Source organism: Anastrepha obliqua, chromosome 4 (assembly GCF_027943255.1).
Source record: "Anastrepha obliqua isolate idAnaObli1 chromosome 4, idAnaObli1_1.0, whole genome shotgun sequence".
Taxonomy (NCBI): Eukaryota; Metazoa; Arthropoda; class Insecta; order Diptera; family Tephritidae; genus Anastrepha; species Anastrepha obliqua.
Window position 1 is genome coordinate 5,347,530 of NC_072895.1, and position 26,744 is coordinate 5,374,273.

The window sequence follows — 26,744 nt, forward strand, 5'->3', positions numbered from 1 at the left end:
ATTGGCTGCATGGATTCCTACGCAAGCACAAAATTAAGCTTAGTTCTCGCTCTCCAACGGAAACCCTTTTTAATAGAGCAATGGGTTTCACAATAGAAAATGTAAAAACGTTTTTCGAATTACTTGGGCAAGCTGCTATATAATGTGTATGTAGAATCTGGATGAAGCAGGACTTTCGGTTATGCAAAATAAACTGCCGAAGGTTTTGTCATGCAAAGGAAAACGTCAGGCTGGTGCAATAACATCTGCGGAGCGGGGATTCTTGTTAACAGTTATTAGCTGCATGAGCGCAGGTGGTTGCTTTGTTTCACCATTTTTATTTTCCCGCGGAAAAATCAAAATCCACAGCTTATGAAGAATGGTCCTCCTCAAACAGATTCCGCATGTCATATTTCCGGATGGTTCAAAAATTTTGTGAAATTTACGAAGCCAAAAAAGAGGGCCGCTTCTTCTTATTTTATATGGTCACTATGGCCACACAAGGAATATTGAGCTTCTGGAGCTTGCTACACAAAAAAGTAGTGACCATAATTTCTCTTCCAGCCCACTCGACCCACAAGCTCCTGACTTTGGATAAAGCATGTATGGGGTCATTAAAAGCCCACTAAAGTGAAGATATACGCAGGTTTGTCCGAGAAAAAGAAAGAAAAGTGAATCATTTTGACATGAGTTGTTTACAAAAGCATACCTTAAGGTTCAAGTAGGGTGAATAGCTGTAAAGGGTTCTAAATGTACCGGCATATACCCTTTCAATAAAAATACATTTTCTGACTCTGATTTCATAATTGGCAAATTAGGTGAAGAACCCATACAAATGGAGAATTCTTCGGAAAAAAAGGAAAACATTTATGGTATACCTCTACTAAAGTCGTTACAGCTAATATATCTTTACCAGTTGCAAGCCCGAGCCGTGTCTCAGTTTGGCAAATATCTCCTGTACCGAAAATAAGGAAGCCTTCTACAAGCTGTGGAAGGAAAAGGGGTAAAGCCATCGTTTCAGCAAAATCACCATATAAAAATGTATTAAAACAAAGCATGAAAAAGGGCATTCTTCTTCTGATTCTGAAGAATCTCTAAAGTTTGCAGACACCGACGGGGAAGATCTCTTCCCTGATGTTCCATTAAACAGAGAGACAGAATGCTATTTCTGTGGAACTCGGGTGGAAAATGACACTGGGTCTCAACTATGGATACAATGCCTGCACTGCGTTATGGTTTGGGATCACGAGAAGTGCCTCCCTAAAAGAGACGACATCTGTATTTGTAGTTCTTGCTCCGAATTATTCATTAAATGTACACTAACTAAAGCTTAAACGTTACTATTACATCGTTAAGCCTAGAAGACATTTATATTTACCTAAGTTTAATAATTTGTTTCAAATAAAGTCAACCAAGAAGGTCATTAATTACAGTAAAAAAATATATGAACAAATTCATTGCCCATTAACTCTTACAAGTGTTTTTGGTGATTTCATACTGTGGCCAACTTTACCCGAATACCCTGGGCCACATTACCCACCAGTTTTCCTTTCATCAACTTTTAAGGTGGTTTCAGTTTTTCTATATTATCAGAAGAAAACGATTACAGTACGGTATATTTTGCAATAAAATATAAAGATAATACAATATCTGTTAGAAGGAAAAAATGTCGCTTTTTAATATCAAAGTAAAATTTTGCCCACAATACCCGACTTTACTCTACCATTGGTCCGTACCTGCGGTTCCTCTCGTACTACGCTCGAATGTTGTCACAATAACAATAGAATTAGAGTAGTTTAAGTAGAAAAAAATGGACCTGTTTACCTATACTCTAAACTAAGAATCTGCTGGAGCACAGAAAAGTTCGAGCTGCGCTGAGAATGTGGGACCTGTTTTTAAAGAAATCAGTTCATAGCGTGAAAAAGACTTGCTTGAGTAACCTGTATTTCGGCATAGTTGTCTTCCTCCTCTTAAAACGCGTGGTACATATTCGTCTGTGCACGCTTACAATTTGATAGAATTGAAATAAAGCGATAAATGGGATAAAATAAGAAGAATGACTTGGCTTTAAGTTGATTGCAAAGCAGGCCAAGGAGCATATTTTCAACCGGAATGTGTAGTTGGAAGGCACTGCGAGAATATATGCGCATATACACACACACACATGCACGACTACGCGAATAGATATCAACCAGTTGGCAGTTGGCAGCAAGCGCCCCAACAACTGCCGCCCACTGGGAAATCCCAGAAAAGTGGATTTTATTATGCGCTTTGAGAGGCTTTACAAAATTTTGAATTGAACCATGGCAGTCTTATTCAATGGCAACTAATAGAGGAAAAGAAATGAAGGGGTAAATCAGTGATAAATAATTTTTTCCGCGTGCGGATTTAGCTTACCTGGCTCTTGCCTTTGGAGACGCAGCTGACAACGTCATCGCGTGTGGGTTCCAAGTTAATAACATCGCGCTGTGGAGCAGAGAGAGAGAGAGAGAGAGAGAGATATAAAGTAAAGAATGAGATGCATGAATATGGAGCATTGGCACAAGAATAAATATTACATTACTTAGATATGTTAGTATTTAAAATTTTCAAAATACGCGTCGTGCAAATGATATGGCAGTAGAGATAGAAGCATTACCGTTATGTGGCATATGGAGATAAGAATTAGCACTCGTTTTAATAAAAAGGAATAAAATAAAAATGCAATACTACTTTTTTAGTAAAGATATGTATTGAATAGTTTCATTTCCCCCCGAAAGCTAATACCAGAGCGCCACGCATTTCATTTACACTGACAGTTCAATTTGACTGTGGCAGTTCACTTGGCAATTTCACATTGGATTTAAATGCGATTGTAGGGAATTGTGTTCTCTGCACTATTTGATGCAGGTACGACAGAGTAGAAATGCATAAGTAGCCCAGGAGCTGCTTGCAATTCGACTGGCATAGATGAATTGCTCGATACATGACGAGGACCACCGACCGCTACTACTTTGTAGGTATATATGTATGTATGTATGTGTGCCTGCAGTGATTTTATGTGAAGAGCTGAAATATCAGCGTATAAATTTAACATTTTTATTAACCTCATTTCTAAGTCGGATAGAAGATTATACTCAGACATTTGAAGCGTCTTGGGAAACAAATGCAATTCCGTTTGTGGGTTAAAGTTGAGGAAAGGAATATATAAGTTAAGCGACATTGTTTCATTGTTGGAAGGTGACAAATTTATTTATGTTTTATGTAACAAGTAAAATTCACAAAACTTCTTAGCAAAGTTGGATGGTTGCCCACAAGGATGAGATAACCCACTTCTACCCTGAATTCCTCCGCTATGATACCATTGAAGAGAAAAAGCGAGAGCAGAAAAATGCGAAAACTCTTACAGGGTTTGATTGAAAAGTAATGAGCCTTATTTTTTTAAGCAGTTTTATTAAACCTTTTGGCTTATACAACTAATATTCTTGAAAATAGGACCCTTGAGCGTCAATACACCGCTGGTAGGCTTGCCGGTTCCACTGCAGGAAACATTTTTTAAACTCATCCGCCGGAATCGCGTTCAATTCGGTCACAGTTTTTTGGATCGCCTCGATGGAGCTTTCTTTTCAGGCGCGGGAACAAGAAGAAGTCCGGAGGGGACAGATCTGGGTTGTAGGGAGGGTGGGGAAGCACCGGAACCCCCATCTTGGCCAATGCAGAGGTGCAGAGGAAGGCGGTGTGCGCCGGCGCATTGTCGTGATGGAGGGTCCAATTGTTGTTCTTTGTAAAATGCCGCGTTCACAGTGCTTCCTGGAGGTACAAACTCATTGTGGACAATGCCTCGAAAGTCGAAAAAGATGATCAGCATGGTTTGGACCTGCAAAATCCTAGCACAATTTTAAAACAGCTTTCACGCGCGGAGCGATGTTGACTGCACCGCTGTTGCCAGCGAACTGGGACCGGTTTCTAGTGGAAGGGGAAGGTCCAACGATCATTTTCCCCCAACAGCCGATTCGGTTGATCGCTTGGCAGACGCTCCGCGCGGGAAGGCTCATTACTTTTTAATCAAACCCTGTAGATTTGTTTCAAGAATTTTAAAAATATTGGTGATATTGCATAATGGTTCAAAAATTGTAAGAGACGGCCAGACGGGGTTGCCTTGAGAGCCCGTAGTCTACTCCTGGCAAGATGAGCCAAATGCGTCAACTCAGCGAGCGCAAACGTGCAAAGTCACGAGATCTTAAACGTGCGAGTCACGAGATCGGGGACGCTCGAGAGAACTTCTAAAGCCAACAAAGCCGCAACTTTTGAATTTTGTGGGTGTCCTTACCGCGCCTTATCTGTTGGGCATCCATGAGACTTGGGATTGCTGCATATATGCCATCACGCCTGCAAACATTTGCTTGAGGCTGAGCCCCCATCCAGGCACGTCAGGAGACATACCTTTAACTGCACTGACGAGATCCAGGTTAATATTTAAAATTACTGGGCCGCACAGTATACACACGGGGTAACTCTTATCACCTTCTTAAGCTCCCGACCCTTAAATGCCTGTTCCAGATGAAGAGCTGCCTCGCGAGACCCGCGTAACTTCGGCTTAATTAAGTTCACGATGTTGTTGGCAGGTTAAACTTATCCAGAATCGACCCCGACTTACTTAATATACATCCAGCATGTGAAACACAACGTAAGGCTTTAACCAACTATTCACTTGTCCTACCAAACATCCTCCCTTTTGACTCTCCAACCTGTCGAAACCGCACGTTTTCTGGGTCTACCGTTAGATGAGTTAGACGAAGGCGACGGGTGACTACATCGCACTGGCATGGTTTAATAAGCTGCTAGAACAACAAAAACAGCTTGGTGTTGTTTTTAATACTTTCTGCAAAAACTATTTGGAGAATGAGGTGACATCATCTCGGCACCTTTTCCTCAACTAAGATTCAGATATCGGGAATCTCAATTTATTGATTCATCTCTCAAATATCACAAAACTGGCGAATTTCATAAGCAGCTTGAAGCGGTTAATGCAAATGTAAATAGGCACCGTTTGGTCGTCATCCTCCAATCCAAAGCCTCTTCTTCCTTTTTCCCCTGTTTGGTTCTTCTCCCTCTGTTTTTCCTCCGTATGGCATTACAATGGACGAATTTTATTCTTTGGGCCTCTCGCGTGGGCAGCGATTTATCTTCACCGAAACTAATCTAAGATACGGCCACATAAACGTGGCGGACGGAGTCTTCAAGATATTGATTTCCTGATGTTCAGCCCAACTACACCATGCCAACTTTAAGCCTCATTTCAGGGATTACTTGCTTTCCAGAAGTCCGTATACTCATCCGATCCCTGCAAATTCCTTTCAGGCGTTGAACTTTGATTGCATTTTTATTAGGTTTGACATATTTTGTATTTAACTTCTAGATGTGGAGGCCAATTCCCCATTGCTTCTCTTACATCCTGCGACAAAAATCAACTTTTCTTGTTATCGGGGAAAAGTTTCACATGTACGTGAAACTATGGATTTTATATAAAGGGTGATCAGATTGGAAGCAGATAAAACAAAACTGCAAGCCTTCGAACGAAAAGTACTCAGAAGAATTTTCGGAGCAATCAAAGATCACGGCGAGAGGCGGATAAGATGGAACGACGAGCTAGATCAACTGATAAAGGGCGAAAATGTTATACGTTTCATCAAAGCGCAGCGGTTAAGATGGCTGGGTCACATTACAAGAATGGACGGTACGAGGGCGCAGAAGAAAATCGTAGAAGCCAGAGCGTTCAACACTAGAGCAAGAGGAAGGCCGAGAGCAAGATGGACCGACGACATCAATAAACTTAGGATAACGAACTGGAAAAAAGTCGCAAGCGTTCGAGACGCATGGAGCTGTAGAGCCAAAAGATGATGATGATCAGATTGGAATCACTTTTCCAATAGCGCTTTTTGACAGATCACGCGTGACTACTGTCAAACTAAATATAGAATTTTTTCAGTACTCATCAACATTTCATCACGGAAAGACTTACGCCTCAACATCATTTACAAATCGTCCAATTACGAAAATGAACGCTCCGTGAAAAGTGTTCTTCGCGCGCTCAGGTGCACAGCGATGGGTCCCATTTTTGGCTTAATGCCTACGTCAATAAGCAAAATTGCCATACTTGGGCTGAAGATCAATCGGAAGCCACTCAAGAACAGCCAATACATCTATTGAAAAGAAATTATGGGCTGGGGGAATCATCGGCCCATATTTCTTCAAAGACGAAGCTGGCGCCAATGTAACAGTGAATGGCGAACTCTGTCGCGCAATGATAAACGACTTTTTGATGCCGAAAATGGAAGCTCGTGATATCCACAACATTTGGTTTCAACAAGACAGCGGACGGCGTTACTTGTCATACAGCCCGTGAAACAATGGATTTACTGCGTCGTTATTTCGGTGAGCAATATATCTCTCGTCTCGGACCAGTGGATTTGCCACACAGATCGTGCGATATCACAGTTTTGGACTTTGGACTTCAATTGAGGCATAGGTAGCCGATATTACTAAAGTTATTCACGAGATACCGACCGAAATCCTCCAGCGAGTCATTCAAAATTGGTGTTTACGTGTGGCCGAATCACGGCTCAGTTACGGCGAACATTTGAAAGAGATTATCTTTAAAAAATAAATGCTAAGAGTGCTTCCTGCCCAAATATAATAAAGATTACGCAATCAATTTGAATTTTCGTTGTTTTATTTCAATTTAAAATCAGATACCTCTAAATTGATCATCCCTTATACTGCAGAAGTCATTCAACATCATTAAAAAGGAGGAACGACTGCCATTTTTTTTTAGTAAACCCTAGAAAAGTATCATTCTCCAACTATTCAGATATTTAGTCAAGTCTAAAGGTCTTATTTTAGCTTACCCGATTGTTCCAAAGATGCCCACTTGTACGTGGAATCTAAATTCCTTCATTGCGTGGGCTTCAAAACTTGAAAATTTCCCGTACAAAATGAATTTTATACAAAATATTTTAAGCATCGCAGATGAAAAATCTTTTAATTTTGCTGCAACTTTGCTCACGCCTCTCCGCAGCAGAGTTACCAGCAAGTTGCAGCAGCAAATTGTAAATTACTACTCCTCCAATTTATATCTATGAGTAGTTTATTTAATTTACTCAAAGCAAATAAAGTTAATTCATGCGCAAACGAATGCTCAACACTTCACATGACCACTACACAAACACAAATACAAATACAAATACACACATACAAACGTGGACATGTATGCGCACACACACACACACTACGTAGCAACAGGAGTGGCATGAAGGAGCCATCAGCGGACTTGAAGTGGACATGATGAGCGGACTTATGTTTGCACACAGCAGTGACAGTATCTGGCTGCTTGGCTGGCTGTCAGACATTTAGTCAGACAGCAGACAGACAGGAGCGTAAACTTTGTTAACTCAACTATTTTTTATTTTTTTATAATACTTCGTTTTTTTTTTGTTTTTGTTAATTTGTAAGGCATTCAGTGTTGCAAATGACTGACTCAGCATTCGGGTTTGCTTTGTGTGGCGGCCGCTCTGTTACTTTTTGTTCACTTTTGCAATGTGTCACTGGCTGGCTCTGGGATCTGTACTTGGTCGCCTGTGTCTATTTGTAAAAACTTTCCTGCGGTGGGTTTGTGACTTTAAAGATGAGTGCAACAGAGGATTTGCATTGCTTAAAAATTAGTTTTATTTGTGTTTGCTGCAGCATCAATTAGATTTAACGCTTGCACGCAGGGTGGTGTCTTTGATGTGGTTTGATTGATTGCGTTTTAAAATATTCTTATTCCGGTACGAAAAAAGTCTCGTTTGTACTTGTATCTTCAGTACCTGATGTGCATTTTGACGTGATAACGTCTTATAATTCGATTTAACAGGCTGCACGCACGAAAAAATGTGTCGTTACCTTGCTCATATGTCGTTACCTTGCTCATTAGTGTTACCTTGCTCATATGTCGTTACCTTGCTCATTGCCGTTACCTTGCTCATTTGTCGTTACCTTGCTCATTGCATTGAATGAACTGCAAGCGAAAGCGCGGAACGAACAACAAAGTAAACAAAGCAAACGAAAAGCAACGTGCGACATCTTGCTCTCTCCTATTTAAGTGAGCGTATATATGTATGTATATGCGCAAATGTACATATATAAATTCACGTATTTGTATTTGCATATGCCTTCTTATTGATTATTATTAATTTGATTTACTTGAAGAATTTACAATAAAACCAAGTTTGTTAATAATACCTGTTGTTTTAATGTTATTATTATTAATTTTTTTTATTATATATGAAGGAAAAAATGTATGGTAATATTTACCACATACCTTATAAGATATGTTGTATACTAATATATATATATAAACATGCATATACATATACAATTTCGCGCAATTTTCAAAAAGAACAAATCTATATGTAAAGATGCATACAAGTCATATGGACATATCAAATATATGAATTTGTTCCGTACGCAAGCAAATGTAAGCTAATGTGCTTGAACTGCAAGCGAGAGCGCGGAACGAACGACAAAGAGCACAATCGGTCCCCGCGTTCGGCAACGTTCGACATCTGGCTCTGTCCTACTTGAGTGAGCATATATCTTCATGAATTTGGTAAATTTTTCGTCACTTTTCACGTTTGTGTAAATGTAACTTGACCTATTCCATTGCAATTCCATTTACCTCCTCCTCTATATCCATACAAAATATCTATTAAACAAATAAAATTAAAATTTTGTTTTGAAAAGCGCAACTATTCCATCAATATTTTCTTATGACGTTGTCACGTTAAACTATCGTCAGTAAACCGACTTTACAGACAACCTCTTTTTATGTGGCAAATAAGTGCACGTTTCAAGTGACTCAAAAATAGTGTTGATGCTTGATAATTTGTTTCTTTAACGGTGTTGCGTAGTTTCTCAAATATAGCGAATGCATTAAATTGTTTCTTATACGGAGAAAATGCAACAGATCTTCTTGATTTGCGCATTAACCACTTAAACGATTTTGACCGAGTTTAATAAAGCACGCGAATCGCTTCTTTCTCGTGATAATTCGTGTCAGTTGAGCACACAAAGTCAAACTAAATACTCTTCATCTTTACTTTCCCAAACAAAAACGGTCTTCTTCTTTCTCTGCTACTACCAGCTGGTCGAATACTCTCAGAGCCGGATCGTTTCTCTCCATTCGGACGATATGACCCAGCCAGCGTAGCTGCTGGATCTTTAGTCGCTGTGCTATGTCTATGTCGTCGTAAAGCTCATGTAGCTCATCGTTCCATCGCCTACGATACTTGCCGTCGATAATCTGCAGAATCTTTCTCTCAAACACTCTAAAGGTCGCCTCATCGGATGTTGCTCTGCGCTTTATGATAGGATAGAATGATAGGTATGATGAGAGTCTTATAAAGTGTTAAGTTTCGCTCGTCGAGAGAGGGCTTTACTACTCAATTGCCTACTTAGTCCAAAGTAACATTTGTTGTTAAGAGAGATTCTCCGTTAGATTTCAAGGCTTTGCTTGCTTTTTGAAATTTAGAAAAGCAGAACTAACAGCGCGGTGGCTACACCCAATGACGCCAATATCATGCGAAAAATCATCAGGAGGAAAATGAAAAAAAATCAGTGAACATTTTTAGCTACTTAAAACTAGCACTTTGTTGTACTAAAATTTAATTGGCTATAAATTAGAATAAAAGTTTGAGATTTTGATGGAGATTTGTCGAATTTTCATAAATCTTGTGCAAAGCTGAGTCTTGGATTATTATGATATTTGTTAAAGAATGAACCATATTTTTCTAAAAAAAATAATTGAAATTAAAAAATAAATAAATAAAAATTCAATTTATTTTTCTTAGTAGGGGTCATTGACAACTATGGTGAGGAAATAAGAAAGTTTTGTCTGTCATAATTTTTTTGCCTTTTCTCGAGCGTTTGTCATGATGTGAAAAAAAACATCTATGACAATGTAAATTTGTGTGCAAAACATCAAAAAGTTCTCAAGTTGATAACATAAGGCTGTTATGCCTGTACGTACGTACATATGTACGCTACAGAGGATATTATTAACAGTCTGCATATGTTTCACATTTCATATGCTGTTGTTGTCATTGTTTGTGTCTGCCTTTATGTCAAACTATGTATAAAATAGAAACTTGTCTCTTGGCAGCACTCAAAAGGCTCTCAGGTGCCATAAACATGAATACACAAATACGTTTGATTACAACTACAACTACATATATACATATGGAATATAGATGGATATTCACACACATGCACAGCTGTTACAGAATTGTATAAAATTATATTATCAACTCTATTTGATGCCCAGCTTGTTCACTCGACATCCTCGGTGGCAACTCAAATTATTATGTAGTTCATTTAGTTGCCTCTAAATTTTGGGCGAAAACATGAAAAATACATTTGCAAAGCTCAAAAACTTATTTAAATTTATTAAGCAGAAACACTACTCAAGTTTCATGGGTGTGTGTTTAGTTTTATAGCTCCACAACTTCGCCTTTTATTTTTGTTGGATGAGACCATCTTTTATGTGCGTAGCCAGTTTTCATGAACCAAAAAAAAAACGAATTATTAAAATTAAGGTAGGAGAAAGTTTGGTGATTGAGTGATGTTGGTTTTTGGAATTATGTGCATAGTCGACTTAAAAATTATTTAAAATTTTTAGAAAATTATTTCTTATGTCTCCAAATGTTGGGGTATGTTTTTGTGAAAAGAAATTTGTGTAATTAGTTATACTAAATGGAACTTTCGGTGTGGCCATGCAATTTTGAGTTGCAGATTTTGCTGTTGTAATTTTGTTGTACTTCGAGTGCATTTGAAGTGCACCAAACGGTTTGACAAAATTTAATTTTTTTTTCAAGTTAATGCTATTAAACTTTTGAGTTAGAAAAAAATTTATATATTTTTAAATTTATAAAGTAAACAATTTTTGTTGGTTTTTAACTCAAAGAAATAATGAGATGTTATGTGTCAAAACATATTTTTATTATAGTTAGATGTGTCTTTAAGAAATTCTAACTTATGAAAACAAAGGGTGATCAATGTAGAGGTACCGGATTATAAATTTAAATAAAACAATGAAAACTTAAATTGATTGAGCAATCTTTATAATTTTTTGGTAGAACCATTCATGGCATTTATTTTTTAAAGCGAATGCTTTTCAAATGTTCGCCGTAACTGAGCCGTAATTCGGCCACACGTAAACACCAATTTTGAATGACTCGCTGGAGGATTTCGGTCGGTATCTCATGAACAACTTTAGTAATGTTGGCTTCCAATGCCTTCATCGAGGCTGATTTATCCGCAAAGCATTTAGACTTTACATATCCACACAAATAAAAGTTCAAAACTGTGATATCACATGTTCTTTGTGGCTAATCCACTATGTAGTCCGAGACGAGTGCTAAATCGCTCACCGAAAAGACGACGCAGTAAATCCATTATTTCATGGGCTGTATAGTAACTACCATTCGGAATTCACAGAGAGATCGTAGGTTCGAATCTCGGTGAAAATTTATAAAAAGTTTTTTTTAATAGCGGTCGCCCCTTGGCAGGCAATCGCAAACCTCGAGGGTATTTCTGCCATGAAAAAGCTCCTTATAAAAGTATCTGCCTTTCGGAGTCGGCTTGAAACTATAGATCCCTCCAATTGTAGAACAACACCAAGACGCACACCACAAATAGGTGGAAATCACAAGCTTTAATTTCTCGCATCAAAAAGTCGTTTATCGTGGCGCAGTAGCGTTCGCTATACACTGTTCAATTGGCGAAAGCCTCGTATTTAAAGAAATATGGGCCGATGATTCCTCCAGCCTTTAGGGCGCACCAAACGGTTGTTTTCAATGCACGTAATGGCTTCGGATTACTCTTCAGCCCAAGTGTGGCAATTTTGCTTATTGACGTAGCCATTAAGCAAAAAATGGGTTTCATCGCTAAAAAAAAAATTCGGTTCCCAAATGCAGATCTGCGGCGAGTTTATCAATAGCCCAAAGACTAATTATGACGCTTTGGAAAATCGCACGATTTCAAGACTTGGACTAGTTGTATTTTATACGCTTTCAAATCATAAGATAGGCCAAGCTGCTGAGATCGGAGAAGAATCGATCCGTCCGGGTCTTCAGCAAAACTCATTAACAGCCGCAATATTCTCTTCACTTCACGGCAAAACGTTTCCAAAGCTGAAAGCATTGATATCTCTGTTATACGCTGCCTCTTATAGCATAGACAGATGGTGGCGTAAGTGTGACTTAACGATTTAATTTGGAGTTGTGACACTAATTAAGTGCAACTAATTCGGATCAACTACGAGTTTTAATTCCCATAAAACTTTGTTTTTCACAAAATGTTAATATGTCAAAAAAATTTAAGAACGTAAATTTAAGTGTTTCTTATAAAGGGTGGTTAAATTTCAAGGGCCGATGTCGAATGTGAATCATACCTAAACGTCAAGCTCTTTTCTGCATTTCATTTAACATTTTTCAATCTTAGACTAACTCAATTTGAACCATTGAAAGATACACAATCGAGCAATGCGATAAAGTTATTTAGGCTTATTATGAAAACGGGCGTTCTTCGTGAAGAAAATCATCTTCAGTGTTGAGGTACATTTCCCCCTTCTAATTTCTTAGAATGAGGGCCGCTAATATCCGTATTTGTTGCCTGCGGTCCATCTTCTACTGACAAAACTATCCAATAAAAAAATTAGCTGTTCACTAAACCACGTAACAACCGTCTGTCACACAACAATTTTTATAAGATTGAGGGGGGAGCCTGGTTTATGAGGCCTGAAAATTGCATCTCTGTGCGATTTTTTTTTTTAGGAAAAAATTAATTTAGAACTGCAAAGTTTTTTCTATCTTTTAATGGACATTTAAAAAGTATAAAAAATTTTTGTACTGGTTAAAATAAGTTGAAAAAAATGTTTAACATAGAAATTAGTAGAGCGCTGCAACGCTGGAGTTTCCAAGTGGCGTACAAGATACAGCTCGTAATTATTATCTAAAGCAAAATATTCAAATGGATTTCTATTATCATGATTTTTTATTCTAGATGAACTAAGAAAACTGAGAGAAAACCCAAAATTTCAACTTTTTGGAGGTTTTAAAGAAAAAAATGCCTTTCTATAAAAGAAAAAAAATCCACTTCAACATGGTATAAAAATCTTGAAAAATTTTTTTTATCTATTTTGTTAGTTCAAATAGAAGAGAATTTAATACTGAAGGGAACAAGCTGTGATTCATTTCAAAGGTTCATTAGTTTTTTTTTCAGTCATGTACGCCAATTCAAAAAAATCATAAAAATGAAAAGTCGAGAAAAGAAGATAAAGTTTGTACTATAGCTGTCCGGTCACAGCGTAACTACCTAACGCTCGCCTACCTTTGGCTTTGTATCTACGGAAATATTGAGAATTAGGCTCTGTAACTTTGTGTGAATATTCTGAAATATATTAGGAATCGCTTAAAACGAAAAAAAAAAAAATTGATTTTTTTGACCTTATAAACTAAGCTCCCGCCTTAACTGCGCCGGTAATCCGGATTAACGCCGCCGTCTGTCAATATAATGCTTTATCGTTTCATTTCGCTGAAATTTCTCGGCTGTCAACTGCATTTAGTATTATTTTTTTTTATTTTTCTGCATGCAGATTTCACTGCAGAACAATTTTTCCACTTGGAGTTCAATTTAGTACTTAGAGATTTGTGCAACTGTTAATTATTCATACTTTTTGCCGAAGTTAAATTTGAATTTACCGTTAGAAATTATGGAACAGCGTAACCAATTGAATTTTGTAGTTACTAACTTTAGTTCAACTGCGCCAACCGCAAGCTTTCAATTAGCCTGGTTTGCATTGGCCCCCTCCTACCAGCACAAAGGCGTGCAATTCCATTTCATTTGTAGGTAACTATGTACGTATGCATGAGTGTGCGTGTGTGTGTGTGTGGCAAATCAGCGGCAATTGAATTTGAGTAAATAAACCGTAATTATACATAATTTGCATGCAAATGCTGTAAATCGTATTAGAGATGCCATGGGACAACCAACAACTACATTGCAGCCAGCCGACCAAACGGAAAGCAGTAGCAGCAGCAGCAGCAGCAGTTAACCAACTTGCCACAGTTGCAAACTTTTCAATGAAAGCAAGGCAGCATAGAGAGTAGAGCAGCAGTGTTCGAATGCGTGCCATAATAAGGAAAATTAAATCAAATATTTTCACCAACAAATCCACATAAATGGGCATACATGAGTTGAAACGTGCGTAAGTAGGAAGAGTTTGCTCCACATACGAGTATTGCCAGATATTTGTTTTTTTTCCACTCTCTCTATTCATTGGGCGGACTTTTGGTTTGGTGCTTATGCCTGGCGGAAGCGTGCGCGTGCTGCGGTCGCTGCACAACTGCATATTAATGGCACACATTTTTGTTTGCCATAGCTGACGTAATCTGTGTGTGTGAGTGTGTTTGCACTGTGTGCACACATACATGCATATATACTTAGGCATGCAAGTACACAGCTGCTTTAAGCTGCATTCTCATGTGTGTAACAACAGTTGAGTTGTTGTATTGGGCGACACATCTAAAAATTTCAATATTATTATGCGGTGCTGCTGTAACTTTCTTGCTGGAATAGAGCTTAGCACCATATATTTAGGCGTAGCACCCTACGTTCGACCTTAGCAAGCACTTAGAGTGCACGAAAGACTTTGGCAGCGGGGAGACGCGTAATGGCGCTTGCTCATCTACTACGTACATTCAGCCACGTATGATGTATGCGTGTATTAGTAGCTTTCAACAAAATTGATTTATAAATCACGTAATGCACATCGTACATAAGGCGAAGACAAAGTAAGGCGCCATAATGAGCATGGAGCTGTTCATGTTTCTCTTCGTCAACTCCATGCAGATTGTGCTGCCTTGCGTAGCGTTGGAAAGTACTTAAAATGCTCGTTACTCTCCCACACGCATTAACGGCATTGATGGCCAAGTGCTAATGTGGCGACGGTGGTGTTAGTTGGCGTTGATGGCAGGTGCGTTGCGAGATTCATAAAGTGTTCACCGCCGCTCAGGGGATGCACTTACGCATTTTTGAAACATAAGCGCACACACATATATATGTATGTATGTATTGCGTGCATGTTAGATATATTTAGTTGCGTTGTGTCACGCACGAAACCACAGCCATGTATTATTAAACACTTCACATTTACTGCCAAAGCAGAAACTCCCGCATTTGATGTGGGCTGTGAGTTGCACTGCGGATGTGTGTGAGTTACTTTCTCAAAGTCCCAATTTAAGACCTCCAAAAAAGTTCTTATGGCGCGCTGAGTAGTGGATGTCGAAGGTATAGAGTGGAACAGACTAACTCGGTATGGAAGAAAAAGTACTGGGATATAATGAATGAGAGATATTTGGAAACAATAAACTATGAAAAGATTAATCCAACACTAACCCGCATGAATGGATCAGCGATTATGTAGGTATGTATGCAATTTACATAAAGAGCGATGGTCCGTTTTAGAGCGCTGCATAACTGCAAAGTGTTTTGTGATATATTCGAACAGAAAACTGTCAAACTTTCTACTAAAACTTGGAAGAAACGACATTCGGTTCATGGTCGGTATCATTACAGGACACAACCCATGGGGTCAACATATGACCACCATTGGAATCATTGAGGACCCATTGTGCCTGCCGTGCTTGGAGGAGGCGGATAGCACTGAACACTTTCTCTGCATGGGTCCTGCCTTTGCTAGAGCAAGGCTACGAGTTTTGGATTCCGGTGTAGTGAGAATGAGTAAAATTCGTTTTCTCTAACTGGAGGATATCTGCAGATTTGCCAAAGAATCTGGAAAATTCTCACAGAACTAACTATCGCTATCTCTGTCTCTATTCTTTCCTATCTCTTTCTCTGATACTTTTCTCCTTCCCACCTTGACTATCTACCCCCTTTCCAGAGCTCTAAATACAATGGGCTTTTTAGCCTGAGTGTTTTAGGAGCCACCAAAACTCCTGGTGCTTCTTGGCTCGACCCTTTCAAATTTCAATATCAAACCTGCATTTGTCATGAACGAGCACGCGAAAATTTTCTTAGCTGCCCGAGATACTCAAGAGCTTTATTGTTTAAGTTATTTCTGATTAATTTATTACAGAATAATTTTCATATACATTCATTTTTATGTTTAAGTGTTGTGAATTAAGAAACTCTTAGTGAAAAATTGTAAACTTAAAATTTTTTGAAGCGGTCATGTGCTTGGTTCAAATGACTTTATGACTTATGACTTTTCTAAATTTTTTTAAAATACTTGAACATTAAAAAGGTTATAGGGCATTTTCCATTTTTCCCATATAAAAGGGGTTCCAACATTCTTCAGATGGAAGAAAATGTAGGAAAATATGTGAAAAAAAATGAATCAACGCAAATTTCGAGTGACATTTTTTACTATTCCATACTTCTGTAGGAGCTTAAGGATTCAGCGAAAGGATTTTCCCAACATTTCTATTTCTAGACGTAAATCTCAGTTCATTAAACGATGTTCCAGTTTCATTGCGGATAGTCATTTGCCAAGTCATTAATGGTCTGCCTCTTCTTCTTGTTCCTTGCGGGTTCCAAGTCAAGACGGCATACAATATTTCCTCATAGGGTTTTCGCAGAGTATGCCCTATTCATGCAAATTTCCTTTTCCTTACTTCACTGTTGATGCTTTTTTGGTGTGTAATTCTCCAGAGCTCTGCCGAGTGACATCAAATTTGCAAAATATTACACCGAAATTCGACGAGATAGAAATCTGCGTATTTATGATTTTTCTGAAAATTCGAAGTAAAAAGTTTTTTGATGAAAACTTGTTGAAAATTTTATAAATCTCTTTCTACAGAACTAGAAACCTAGAGTAATTTGGTTTTTGTAGCTTGAACTATATTCTTTGAAATGTTTTTTTTTTGTAAGTATTGTAAAAGAAACAATAAAATATTCCTTCATTTAAGCAAAAGTTGGTAACAAATATTTAAAAAAAAGTGCATGTACCGTAGTACACATAACAGAAGTGAAACTGGAAAGAGGGAGATATCCAAGAGAGAATGAGAGAGGGAAAGAGAGAAAGAGAGAAAGAATACATATCTAAATAAATTCACAACATTTGCAGAGAATACAATGAGACAAAATTTACAAAAAACGGAGAACGGTCGACCGGTATAGGTCAATGCCGGACACAAACCGCAGCAACAACGCGCACCACTCCGAGCGTTTATCATCCGCACAAACGCAGCGATTCCAGGGCCGCAGCAACGGTAAAAATTACCACAAGGCAATACCAATAAATCCGACGCCGGAATGGATAGCACTTTATAGTACACACAAGCACTAGCCTGGACACGGAAATATGCACAAAAAAAACATGAAAAATATTGGGACCAAAAAACGCCCCAAACAGTAGGCACCAAGGAAATATAGCGCCAAAAAGTAGGCACCAAAAATATATTTGCTACAAGTTTTCACCAACAAACAAGCGCCAAAAAGTAGACAGTACTATTTCTGACTAGAAATTAGCAACCGCAAGGAAAAACCCACGAAAAATAGCCTAAAGTGTATCCAAGATATATATAAGGTTCAGCTCTCTCTCTCATTTTCCTCTACGTTACATCTTTCTTCTCTCTCGCAGAATGAAAATGCCCAAAACGTTTCATGGCCTTGCAATTTTACTCTCCATTTTCGCTCGTCCATCGACGCCTAAGAAGTTTCACTTAAAAAATCTTATAATATATTTTATAACTTGAGCTGCAGGCCGGCATTTCAATATAACACACATGTTGAATTTTTTTTTTTGGTTGGTCGATATCCCGGTTTCAATCTGAATTCATCTGCATCGCATGTTTAATTTAAGTTTCAACTTTGAGTTTCCCCTATTGAAAATAATCACTCAAATTTAATGAACAAAAATAAAATAAGCAATAAGCTTTTTTTTAGATTTTTTATACAATTTGGACATTTTTAACTTTTTTTTTAATTTTTCTAGTGTACAAAGTTTACATTTCTAACCTTTTTGTTTTCATTCCGCTTAAATGAATGATTTTTCCCTTTAAATTGGTATCAAACTTTTTCTGGAGAAATAAATTTGCATGATAGCATTTTGATCTTGAGCTCAGTCGTCCGCCATAACGCAGTTCAAATAATCAACGTGAAGGAATGGAAAAAATTTTTATACACATCGAATTTCTTCAATCTCAAAATTATATAAAAAAATTTTCAAACATCTCGGTTTACTTCTTTCTATACTCAAACCTACAAACAAAAAATTTGAATATTCATTTGAAAAGTTGAGCCTAATTACATACTTTTTCGGAATTTGCTCCACGCATTTAGGACTTTAAATAAATTTCGTATACTCGTTTTACATTAAATCACAGCCTATTTTGACATTTAAGGCACTTCCCTTTTCTTCTACAAAGAAATTTGGTCGATATATCTAAGGCACCATGTCCGTAAGTGTTCGACTAAGCTAAAATATGATATATGTAAGTAGGTGCTCCACATATGTAGTCACCTACCTGTATAAGCAAACATTGCGTGTGTTGAAAGACAAAATTTGGTGGGTGTTGCATCTCAATCGGAGTAGTTTTAATGCTGGCGTAGAATATTCAGAGCGTAACAAAGCAGAGTGCGCCATTGCTTTCACTCTGCCTCTAATTTAGCCTCCAGCTCTGCTCTGGCACTAACTGCGTTTCTGTGAGTACGCTAAGGGACATAATAAAGTAGGTACAAACAGAGTATTACCGTTAAGCCAAAGCCTACATTACACCAGTCGCCTAATGCTGCTGCTGAGTAGTCTACCTCTACTCACCTCCCTCTACATCGCATTTTTGCTTACTCTACTTTAGTGAAGTTGCGTTTATGCTCACATTTTTAGCAATGTATTTGTGTGGTTATGGAAAATTATGAAGCTGTGGGGAGTTTAAAAACGTGTAAAACCCTATTTTGCTTTTAAATTTTTTATGTGCACTAAGGCGCATCAACTCAAGGTCTTTTCACAATCATTTTGTGTAGTTTTGGCAACATTATGGCTCTGCTTGAAATGGACGTTGTGCCAAAATGAGAATTTTTAGCAAGGAAAAATGCAATTATGTTGATATGGTACTGAAATGCTTTTTAGAATCTCAAATGGCACATATCCCTAAAGGTAGAAGGCAGATGGTAGGATAGTTGTAAATTTTGAAAAACAGTTGAAAATTTGTGTGATTACTGAATGTACGTTTCGTATCAAAAATAAAACCGAGGCAGTTTAGTTGATCCACAGTCTGCAGGACATGGCTAACTTTACTATGGAAGCTTCCAAAAATAAAATGCGATTTGGAGTAAGTGGAATGCAAACATTTTGTATTACATTTACATCGTGAAAACATTGGCATAAGAAAAGCAAGAGCTAATGTCGTTAACACACAATAGCGAGCGGACGTTGAATACTGCCCTGAGGGACGCCGAACATTGCACGGAAGGTTTCAGATGACCCGCCAGATAACACACCACCTATTGCTTAAAGACGACTTACGCTATTGCAAAAAAAAAAAAAAAAATTTGTTTAGTTAGCGTTGGATTATGAATCGGTGTCTTATGAGAAACTTTATCGAAGTGAACTGGAACAATTTTCTAAAATGTTTAATAATTTTGAAACTTAAATAAGATTAAAAATTTAGACAAAATACGTTAAGTGTACCGGCCCAGAAATTCGTCGCCTAATTTTGAGCAAATTTCGGGTGTTGCACACTCTCCTGTGTCATGTAAGTTTTTCCCTTTTTCTTTAGTTTAACAACTGTACGTTGATCATCTGTACTGCGCCGTGGGCGAAGACTGAGCTGAAGTTCAAAATTCGATCATGAAATTTTATTTCTCCAGAAAAAGTTTGGTATCAATTTAAACGAAAAAAATAATTATTAAAAATGTCGGAATTTGGAAAAAATCAGGAATGTCTATATTTAAAAAAAATAATAATAAATTATAAAAAAAAAAGACTGAGCTCAAAATTCAAATTAAAAAGTTTGGTCTAAATGTAAAACAAAATAATTCTTATTTGAGCTTCATGAAAAAAAAACAAAATCAAAAATGTCTAAATTTGAAAAAAAAAAACACAACAAATAAAAAAATTAAAAAAAAAGTATTTAGAGAAAAAAGTTTAAAAATTAAACAATCAGTTTTTTTAAATAATATTTTGTTGTTTATTTTGTTAAACTTATTTTCGATAAGTTGAGCTTAAAGCATGAATTTAAATAAAACATGTTATGAAGATGACTTCAGAAATAACCGACCGACCGAATAAATAGCACCATATAAATTTGCTTGTTTTTGTTTTTAAATGCCAGCCTTCAGCTCAAGCTTTCAAAAATAAATTATTTATAAAAAATTAGAAAAAGATTTCTAACCTAAACACTTTTAGATTTTTTGTAATTTCTCATACAACAAAAATCATATAAGAAATATGCGTTCTGTTATTTCGTAGGCAGAAAAATATTTTATTTACAACTCAAAACAAAAAAAAAAATTTAAAATATTTAAAAAAATTTCTAAGTTAAAAAAAATATTAAAAAGAAAACAAAAAATTTTAAAAATATTATAAAAAACTAGAAGTAAAAATGGTTAACATTTTATTGTTTATTCTGTTGTTGACCGCTAGACTTAATTATTGAAATTAAGTAGAGCTCAAAGCCGCAATTTGAATAAAACCAGCAATGAAGATGACTTTGGAATATCGACCGACCAAATAAATAAAACAATATAAATTTGTTAAATATAAAAAATTAAAAAAAACAATTTTTAACCTAAAAATTTTTGCGTTTCTTTTTTAATTTCTTATACAAAAAAAAATCATATAAAGAACATGTGTTCTGTGATCTCGTAGACCGAAAAAATTTTTAATTGCAGCTATAAAAAAACAAAAAAAAAAACGATTTACACAAACAAAACAAACAATTTGGAAAAAAAATAAAAAATACCTATGTTAAAAAAAAATATATATCAAAAGGAAACAAAACTTTAAAAGCCGGAATTTGAATAAAACAAGCAATGAAGATGACTTCAGATTGAAACCGGAATATCGTTGGACCAAATAAATATTGTGTATCAATAAAAATTTGTGTTTTTTATTTAAATACCAACCCTCAGCTCAAGCTATCAAAAATAGTATTAAAAAAATTTCAAAAAAAATATATATTTCTAATTAAATAATAATAAAAAATATATTAATAATTTGGAGAAGTCGAATTTTCGAATTATTAAAAAAAAAATTATACGAAAAAAAATCCTATAAAACACATTTGTTCTGTTTGCTCTAAGGCTGACAAATAATTTACTTAAAAATCAACGATTTGCACAAAAAAAACCAAACAAAATATAAACATTTTAAACAACTATGTATCTCCAGCAGGCGAAGGTCTGACCAGGGTTGTCCAGCCAACAATGATATTGATGACCGTCTCGACTGTCATAGTCGGATAGATTGGTGCGGGAGTGCGTAGGTTCGGGAGTGCGTAGGTTCGAACCTCCGTGCATGAAACAGCAAAATGATAGAAAAAGTTGTATGTAAAAGTCCTCCTCCTAAAAGAGCTCCTCATAAGAGCCATAAACAATGGATACAATTCTTTTTTCGAAGTGAAGCTCCTTAGTTGTCGATGGACGAGTGAGAATAGAGAGTCAAATTTCAAGGCCATGCAACGTTTTGGGTATTTTCGTTGCGCGAGAGAGAAAACAGATATAATAGAGGAAAAGGAGAGAGAGAGCTATACCTTATATATATCTTAGATACACTTTAAGCTATTTTTCCTGAGTTCCTTCTCGTGGTTGTAATTTCTAGTGAGAAATAACACTGCCTACTTTTTGGCGCTTGTTTGTTGGTGCAAACTTGTAGGAAATATATTTTTGGTGCCCACTTTTTTTCGTTATATTTTCTTGGTGCCTACTGTTTGGGGCGTTTTTTAGTCTAAATTTTTTTGGGGCTACTTTTTGGCGCTTATTTTCGTTTCCAGACTAGTGCTTGTGCGTACTATAAAGTGCTATCCATTCCGGCGTCGGATTTATTGGTATTGCCTTGTGGTAATTTTTGCTGTTGCTGTGGTCCTGGAATCACTACTTTTGTTTGGGTGATAAACGCTCGGAGTAGTGCGCGTTGGCGCTTTGCGTCCGGCGTTTACCTACACCGGTGGACCCTTCTCCAATTTTTGTAAATTTTATCTATTTGTATTATTTAGACATATATTCTTTTTTTCTCTCTCTCTCTCTCTCATTCTCTCTTGGCGAGGGAGAACCCTCTTTCTTTGTCTGCCTTAAAAGTTTCACTTCTGTTCACGAATTTTTTTTTTTCTTATTTATTTATATGCATCTTTCGGATTGATTCCTTATTTTTATTGATGACTTGCTTAGAAAATTATCTGTAATCCATGTAAGTTTATTAACTTATCCGGATAAGAAAGGATAAGCTCCAAATTTTTAGTTTGTTTTCTAATTTATGTTTTGACTAATTGAATTTTTGCTTTTAATCTTTATAGAGGGGAAATATGATAACATTTATTAACTGAGAGTTTTATTAGCTATGCTCCCAGAGAAACAAAGCCATTCGCATTTAAAAGCTACAAATTTAAACAAGTGCGGATGAAAAATTGTGGTTATTGTTGTTGGAACAGTGTAAAATTCTCCATAAATATTTGGGGATTGCTGCTGCAGTGGCATTCCTTGGTCGAATATAAATCCGTTACGAGAACGAAAGCTGACTGTCGTGGGCAACAAGATCGGGATAGAATGTTTTGCTTTACTGGCACTGTTCTGCAAGAGCCTGCTGTGCGTATTTAGCCTTCTATTTCTTATAGTAAATATACTATTTTTTAACTTTCAATTATTTACTTATTTAAAAAATAAAAATTTTCATAGAAAACTATGCTGAAAAAAAGTAACTGACTGTGCTAGTGCTTTGGTGTCACTAATCTTGTTAGTTAGGGTATACTATAACAATAATCACAACACACAGCGTTGCCGAAGAACACCACAACTTCAGACTGAGTAACGAAAGGACGGTGTTCACTCGACTTTACTCAGTTTGGATAGGTTCGCACATTGGCAGGCGAACAAAGCTTCGAATATTCAACTCTTGTGTAAAGTAAACATTGCTGGACGGAAGTGGAACATAGCTGGTCTCAAACAACAACAGACAGAGACTCCAGACGCTTATAAGCAAATGCTTACGCATCACTAGCAGCATATTTTGACCACTAACAATCAGTAATGCCGCACTGTGGAGTCTCACCGATGAAGAGTCCATCTCGCGGCAGATAAAATGCAGAAAAAGGCAATGGATGGCCACAACCTCAGAAGACCACCAGATCGTGTAACTCGAATGGCGCTAGACTGGAGTTCTTAAGGTAGTAGAGCGGAAAGTTGCCCCAAAACTCCCTAGAGAAGTTCGATCTCGTGTGAGCTAGCCGCATTCAACATCACGTGGCATAGCGCAGAAACCACAGCAAAAAATCGCATCAGATGGTATCAGCCCTGTTGAGGCCCTCTGCTCCTAAGGGGAGTGGTTAAGGAGGGATAAAATCATTACTAGTGATCACTATTTTAAAAGCTCGCATCTACTCTTAATCTGCATTCAAATTTCTTACTGACCTTCCAAATGCCTACGACAAAAATGCCAGTATTTTGTTTCACGTTTATTCCCTGAGTTGTGAAAAATGATGTCAAGGTGTAAGCCGACAACTTTGTGTCTCGCAGTTTAATACATTTCGTACACTTGTTGGTATTTGCTATGCTCGCCTTCCTCGCCTGCGTCTTTTCAAAGATGAGAGCGGCAACCTAAAAGCGCACTTTACGAGCATACATAACTATTGCAAATACAATGCCGACTAACAAAAAGCCAAAACAAAAATAATTCACCAACAACAGCTACATTGTGGCAGGGCATAAGCTGAAAGCCAATAAATATAAGTACATGGGAAAGTAATTCTGTGCATGTATTTGTGCATGCAATTGTTTTTTTTGTTTTCCTGTGCTCTCATAACATTTTGAATTTGTGGTCGCTTGTATCGCTTGGGACGCATTTTCATTAAAAATGTATATAATTTTGTTTCGAGTTTATTGCATACGTTTTGTTTTTTTTTTTTGTTTTATTTCTCTTTTTTATATAATTTTGGTTTTAGTTGTGTGTGTTTTTTTTATTCGTTTCCCTTTTTTGTTTGTCTACGTCGGTTTTTTGCCTGCGGAAAAATTTAGGCGGATGTTCATAAATCTCTAGCGCTTACGTCAACGGCGCGACATCAAACTTAACCTCAACCTCATTACCTCCCCATACTCCCCGTCCTCCCCACTCTACTTACTCAGAACTCAAACGTAGCCGAACTTACTTTTTTAGAATTATTCTAATAAATATACAAAAACAATTGCATATTTCCAGGCGTATTAGTAGCCACAAGTGAGTTGTATCATTTGCTGGCATATTTTTTATTTCAGCTTTGAACTTTTGCGAAATCAGCTTTGTGCTGATGCCTCTAGCCCGCTAAGCTCATGGCTCAAAGCGCCAAAGGCATTGCATACATTTAGGAATACCAGCTAAGAGCATTTATCAATTTTTAATTATGGCTTTAAGCTTCGCAAAAGGGTCGCCACGGTCATATTTTATACTTTTATAGTTTTTATGCCGCTCCTTCTGTTCTGCTCAGTCATTGGTATTACATGATTTTTTTTTTGGTTGTTTTCAAAAAATAAAATACTTTTAAATATGTTGTTAGTATGTGTAGTAATACGTTTTGTTTTTGTTTTATTTGCTTTCGTATTATATGGTACTTACATCGCATTGCGAGGACGAAATATTTTTCAGGCTCAAGCGAAATACGCGATCCCTGCGGGAGACATAAAAATCAGTTAATATCGATAAAAGCCAATAAATCGCCGCCATTGTGGTCGCTATTGGGCTTTTTGGGATTGCTGTTGCATAAGCGAGTAGCTAACTGTTGCTCTTGCATTGGCGAAATAAAAAGATTCGTTAAAAATAAAATAAATAAATCAAGATCAAGCACAGCAGCGACAATTTATATGGGCGGAACATTTTTTTGAAGTATTTGTTATTTTCATTTATTAATTTTTTTATGGTTCACTTACATAGCGCCCACGTAGAGTGAGTCTCTCTCTTCATCCATGTGGAAAGTGCGATAGTATAATTTGCCGCAGTTGAATTCGCGTACATGATCTGAAAAAAAATAATAATAAAAAAATATATTGAGAATGAAGTTGAATAGAATCAAAATATTTTTTACGCATTTTAATAAATTTTAATGAGGTATTTCAGTGCTGTTAATAATTATTTTTAAATATGTTATAATAATAAAATTTTATGCAATAATTATTTTAAACTTAACACTGGTCGTTCAAAATGCCTGCTAAAACTCAGCAGAAAGGGAGCAACAACTTTTTGGTGTATTAACCGGTCATTGTCGAATATCTAACCAACCTAGAAGGCTGGGAGTTCCTTACTTAGATTATTGTAGAAGCTGCTGCAATGCCGAAGAGGAGGAAGCTGGTAGACACCTCCTTTGTGAGTGTGAAGGATAAGCTAGAAGAAGTCTTTAAACGCCTAGTATTACATTATTAACAGATGTAGCGGATAAATACGCATCTCAAACTAACGAAGCTAAGCTCGTTTATAAAGGCCGCAGGACGGTTTAAAAGGGATCCCATAGTGTAAGAAAAAAGTTCCATTCGTATCACAACGCAACTACGATAGGTCTGAGTATTTCATATTGGCAGAAAAGTGAATTAAAATATGAAGAAGATTTCGGCACTGAAGCAAAAATTACCACAGCTTTCAAAAACTTTAGAGAGTAAAAATAAAAAAAATACACGTATGAATATTTATGTTATTATGTTATGATGTTTCATTTAAAATTTCAGAAAAATTAGTTAGCATAAATATCTTATCTCTTTAGCAGCTAGCTGCCCGGCTGTCAGGCCCAGAGGAAAGTCTAAGCCACCTTGGTGGACCAAGCAACTAATCTCGCTACAAAAATACCATAGAACGTTATTCAATCTCGCCAAGGACACGAGAAGGTCAGAGGACTGACAAGCCTATAAGGCCGAACTGAAAAAGTACAAGAAAGCAGTGACAACTGCGCAACGTGAATCCTGGCAAAAGTATTGCAAAGGAATTGAAGAAACTTCAGTAGCGGCCAGATTAAGAAAACTGTTTTCAAAGACGCCGTGTAACCTAGGCTATCTACAAGGTCAAGGGAATACATGGACTACGTCAAGTGAGGAATCATTAGGTCTTCTACTAGACACACACTTCCCAGGAAACAAGCCGGTGGAACAAAATGGTTCTGCTAATCATCAAAGGCAATCCAACTAAGGAAGTCTATTAGTGACAAACGCAAAGATTAAATGGGCTATCAACACTTTTGGTCCTTATAAATCACCTGGACTAGACGGTATCTATCATCTTGAATTGCGGAAATCACGGAACATTGCCTAACCGTTCATTAAAATCATCATTAGAAGTTTCTTAACATGGGCTACATTCCGCTAGGATGGAGAGAGACAAAAGTCTCTTTCATATCCAAGGCAGGCAGGTCCTCACACACTAACCCCAAAGACGTCAGACCAATTAGTCTTACGTCTTTCCTCCTCAAAATTTTAGAGAGGATGGTGGACGAGTACATACGGGCGCTATACCAATAAATAAGTTCTCCTCGGCGCAGCATGCCTACACTAAGGGGAAATCTACA

At 37.0% G+C, this 26,744-nt stretch overlaps 1 protein-coding gene across 1 annotated transcript in view; it reads right to left on the bottom strand.

The window, feature by feature from the left end:
* The window catches only part of LOC129244971 (semaphorin-2A), a 91,030-nt gene extending 65,821 nt beyond the window's left edge, over positions 1–25,209 (bottom strand). Inside the window, exons 1-3 of the mRNA XM_054882902.1 lie at positions 25,126–25,209; positions 24,815–24,866; positions 2,377–2,445 (exon numbers count right to left, since the gene is read on the bottom strand). Coding sequence (XP_054738877.1) covers positions 2,377–2,445; positions 24,815–24,866; positions 25,126–25,163 — 159 coding nt within the window. The 5' untranslated portion in view covers positions 25,164–25,209. The remainder of the gene's footprint in view (positions 1–2,376; positions 2,446–24,814; positions 24,867–25,125) is intronic.
* Positions 25,210–26,744: the final 1,535 nt, after the last annotated feature.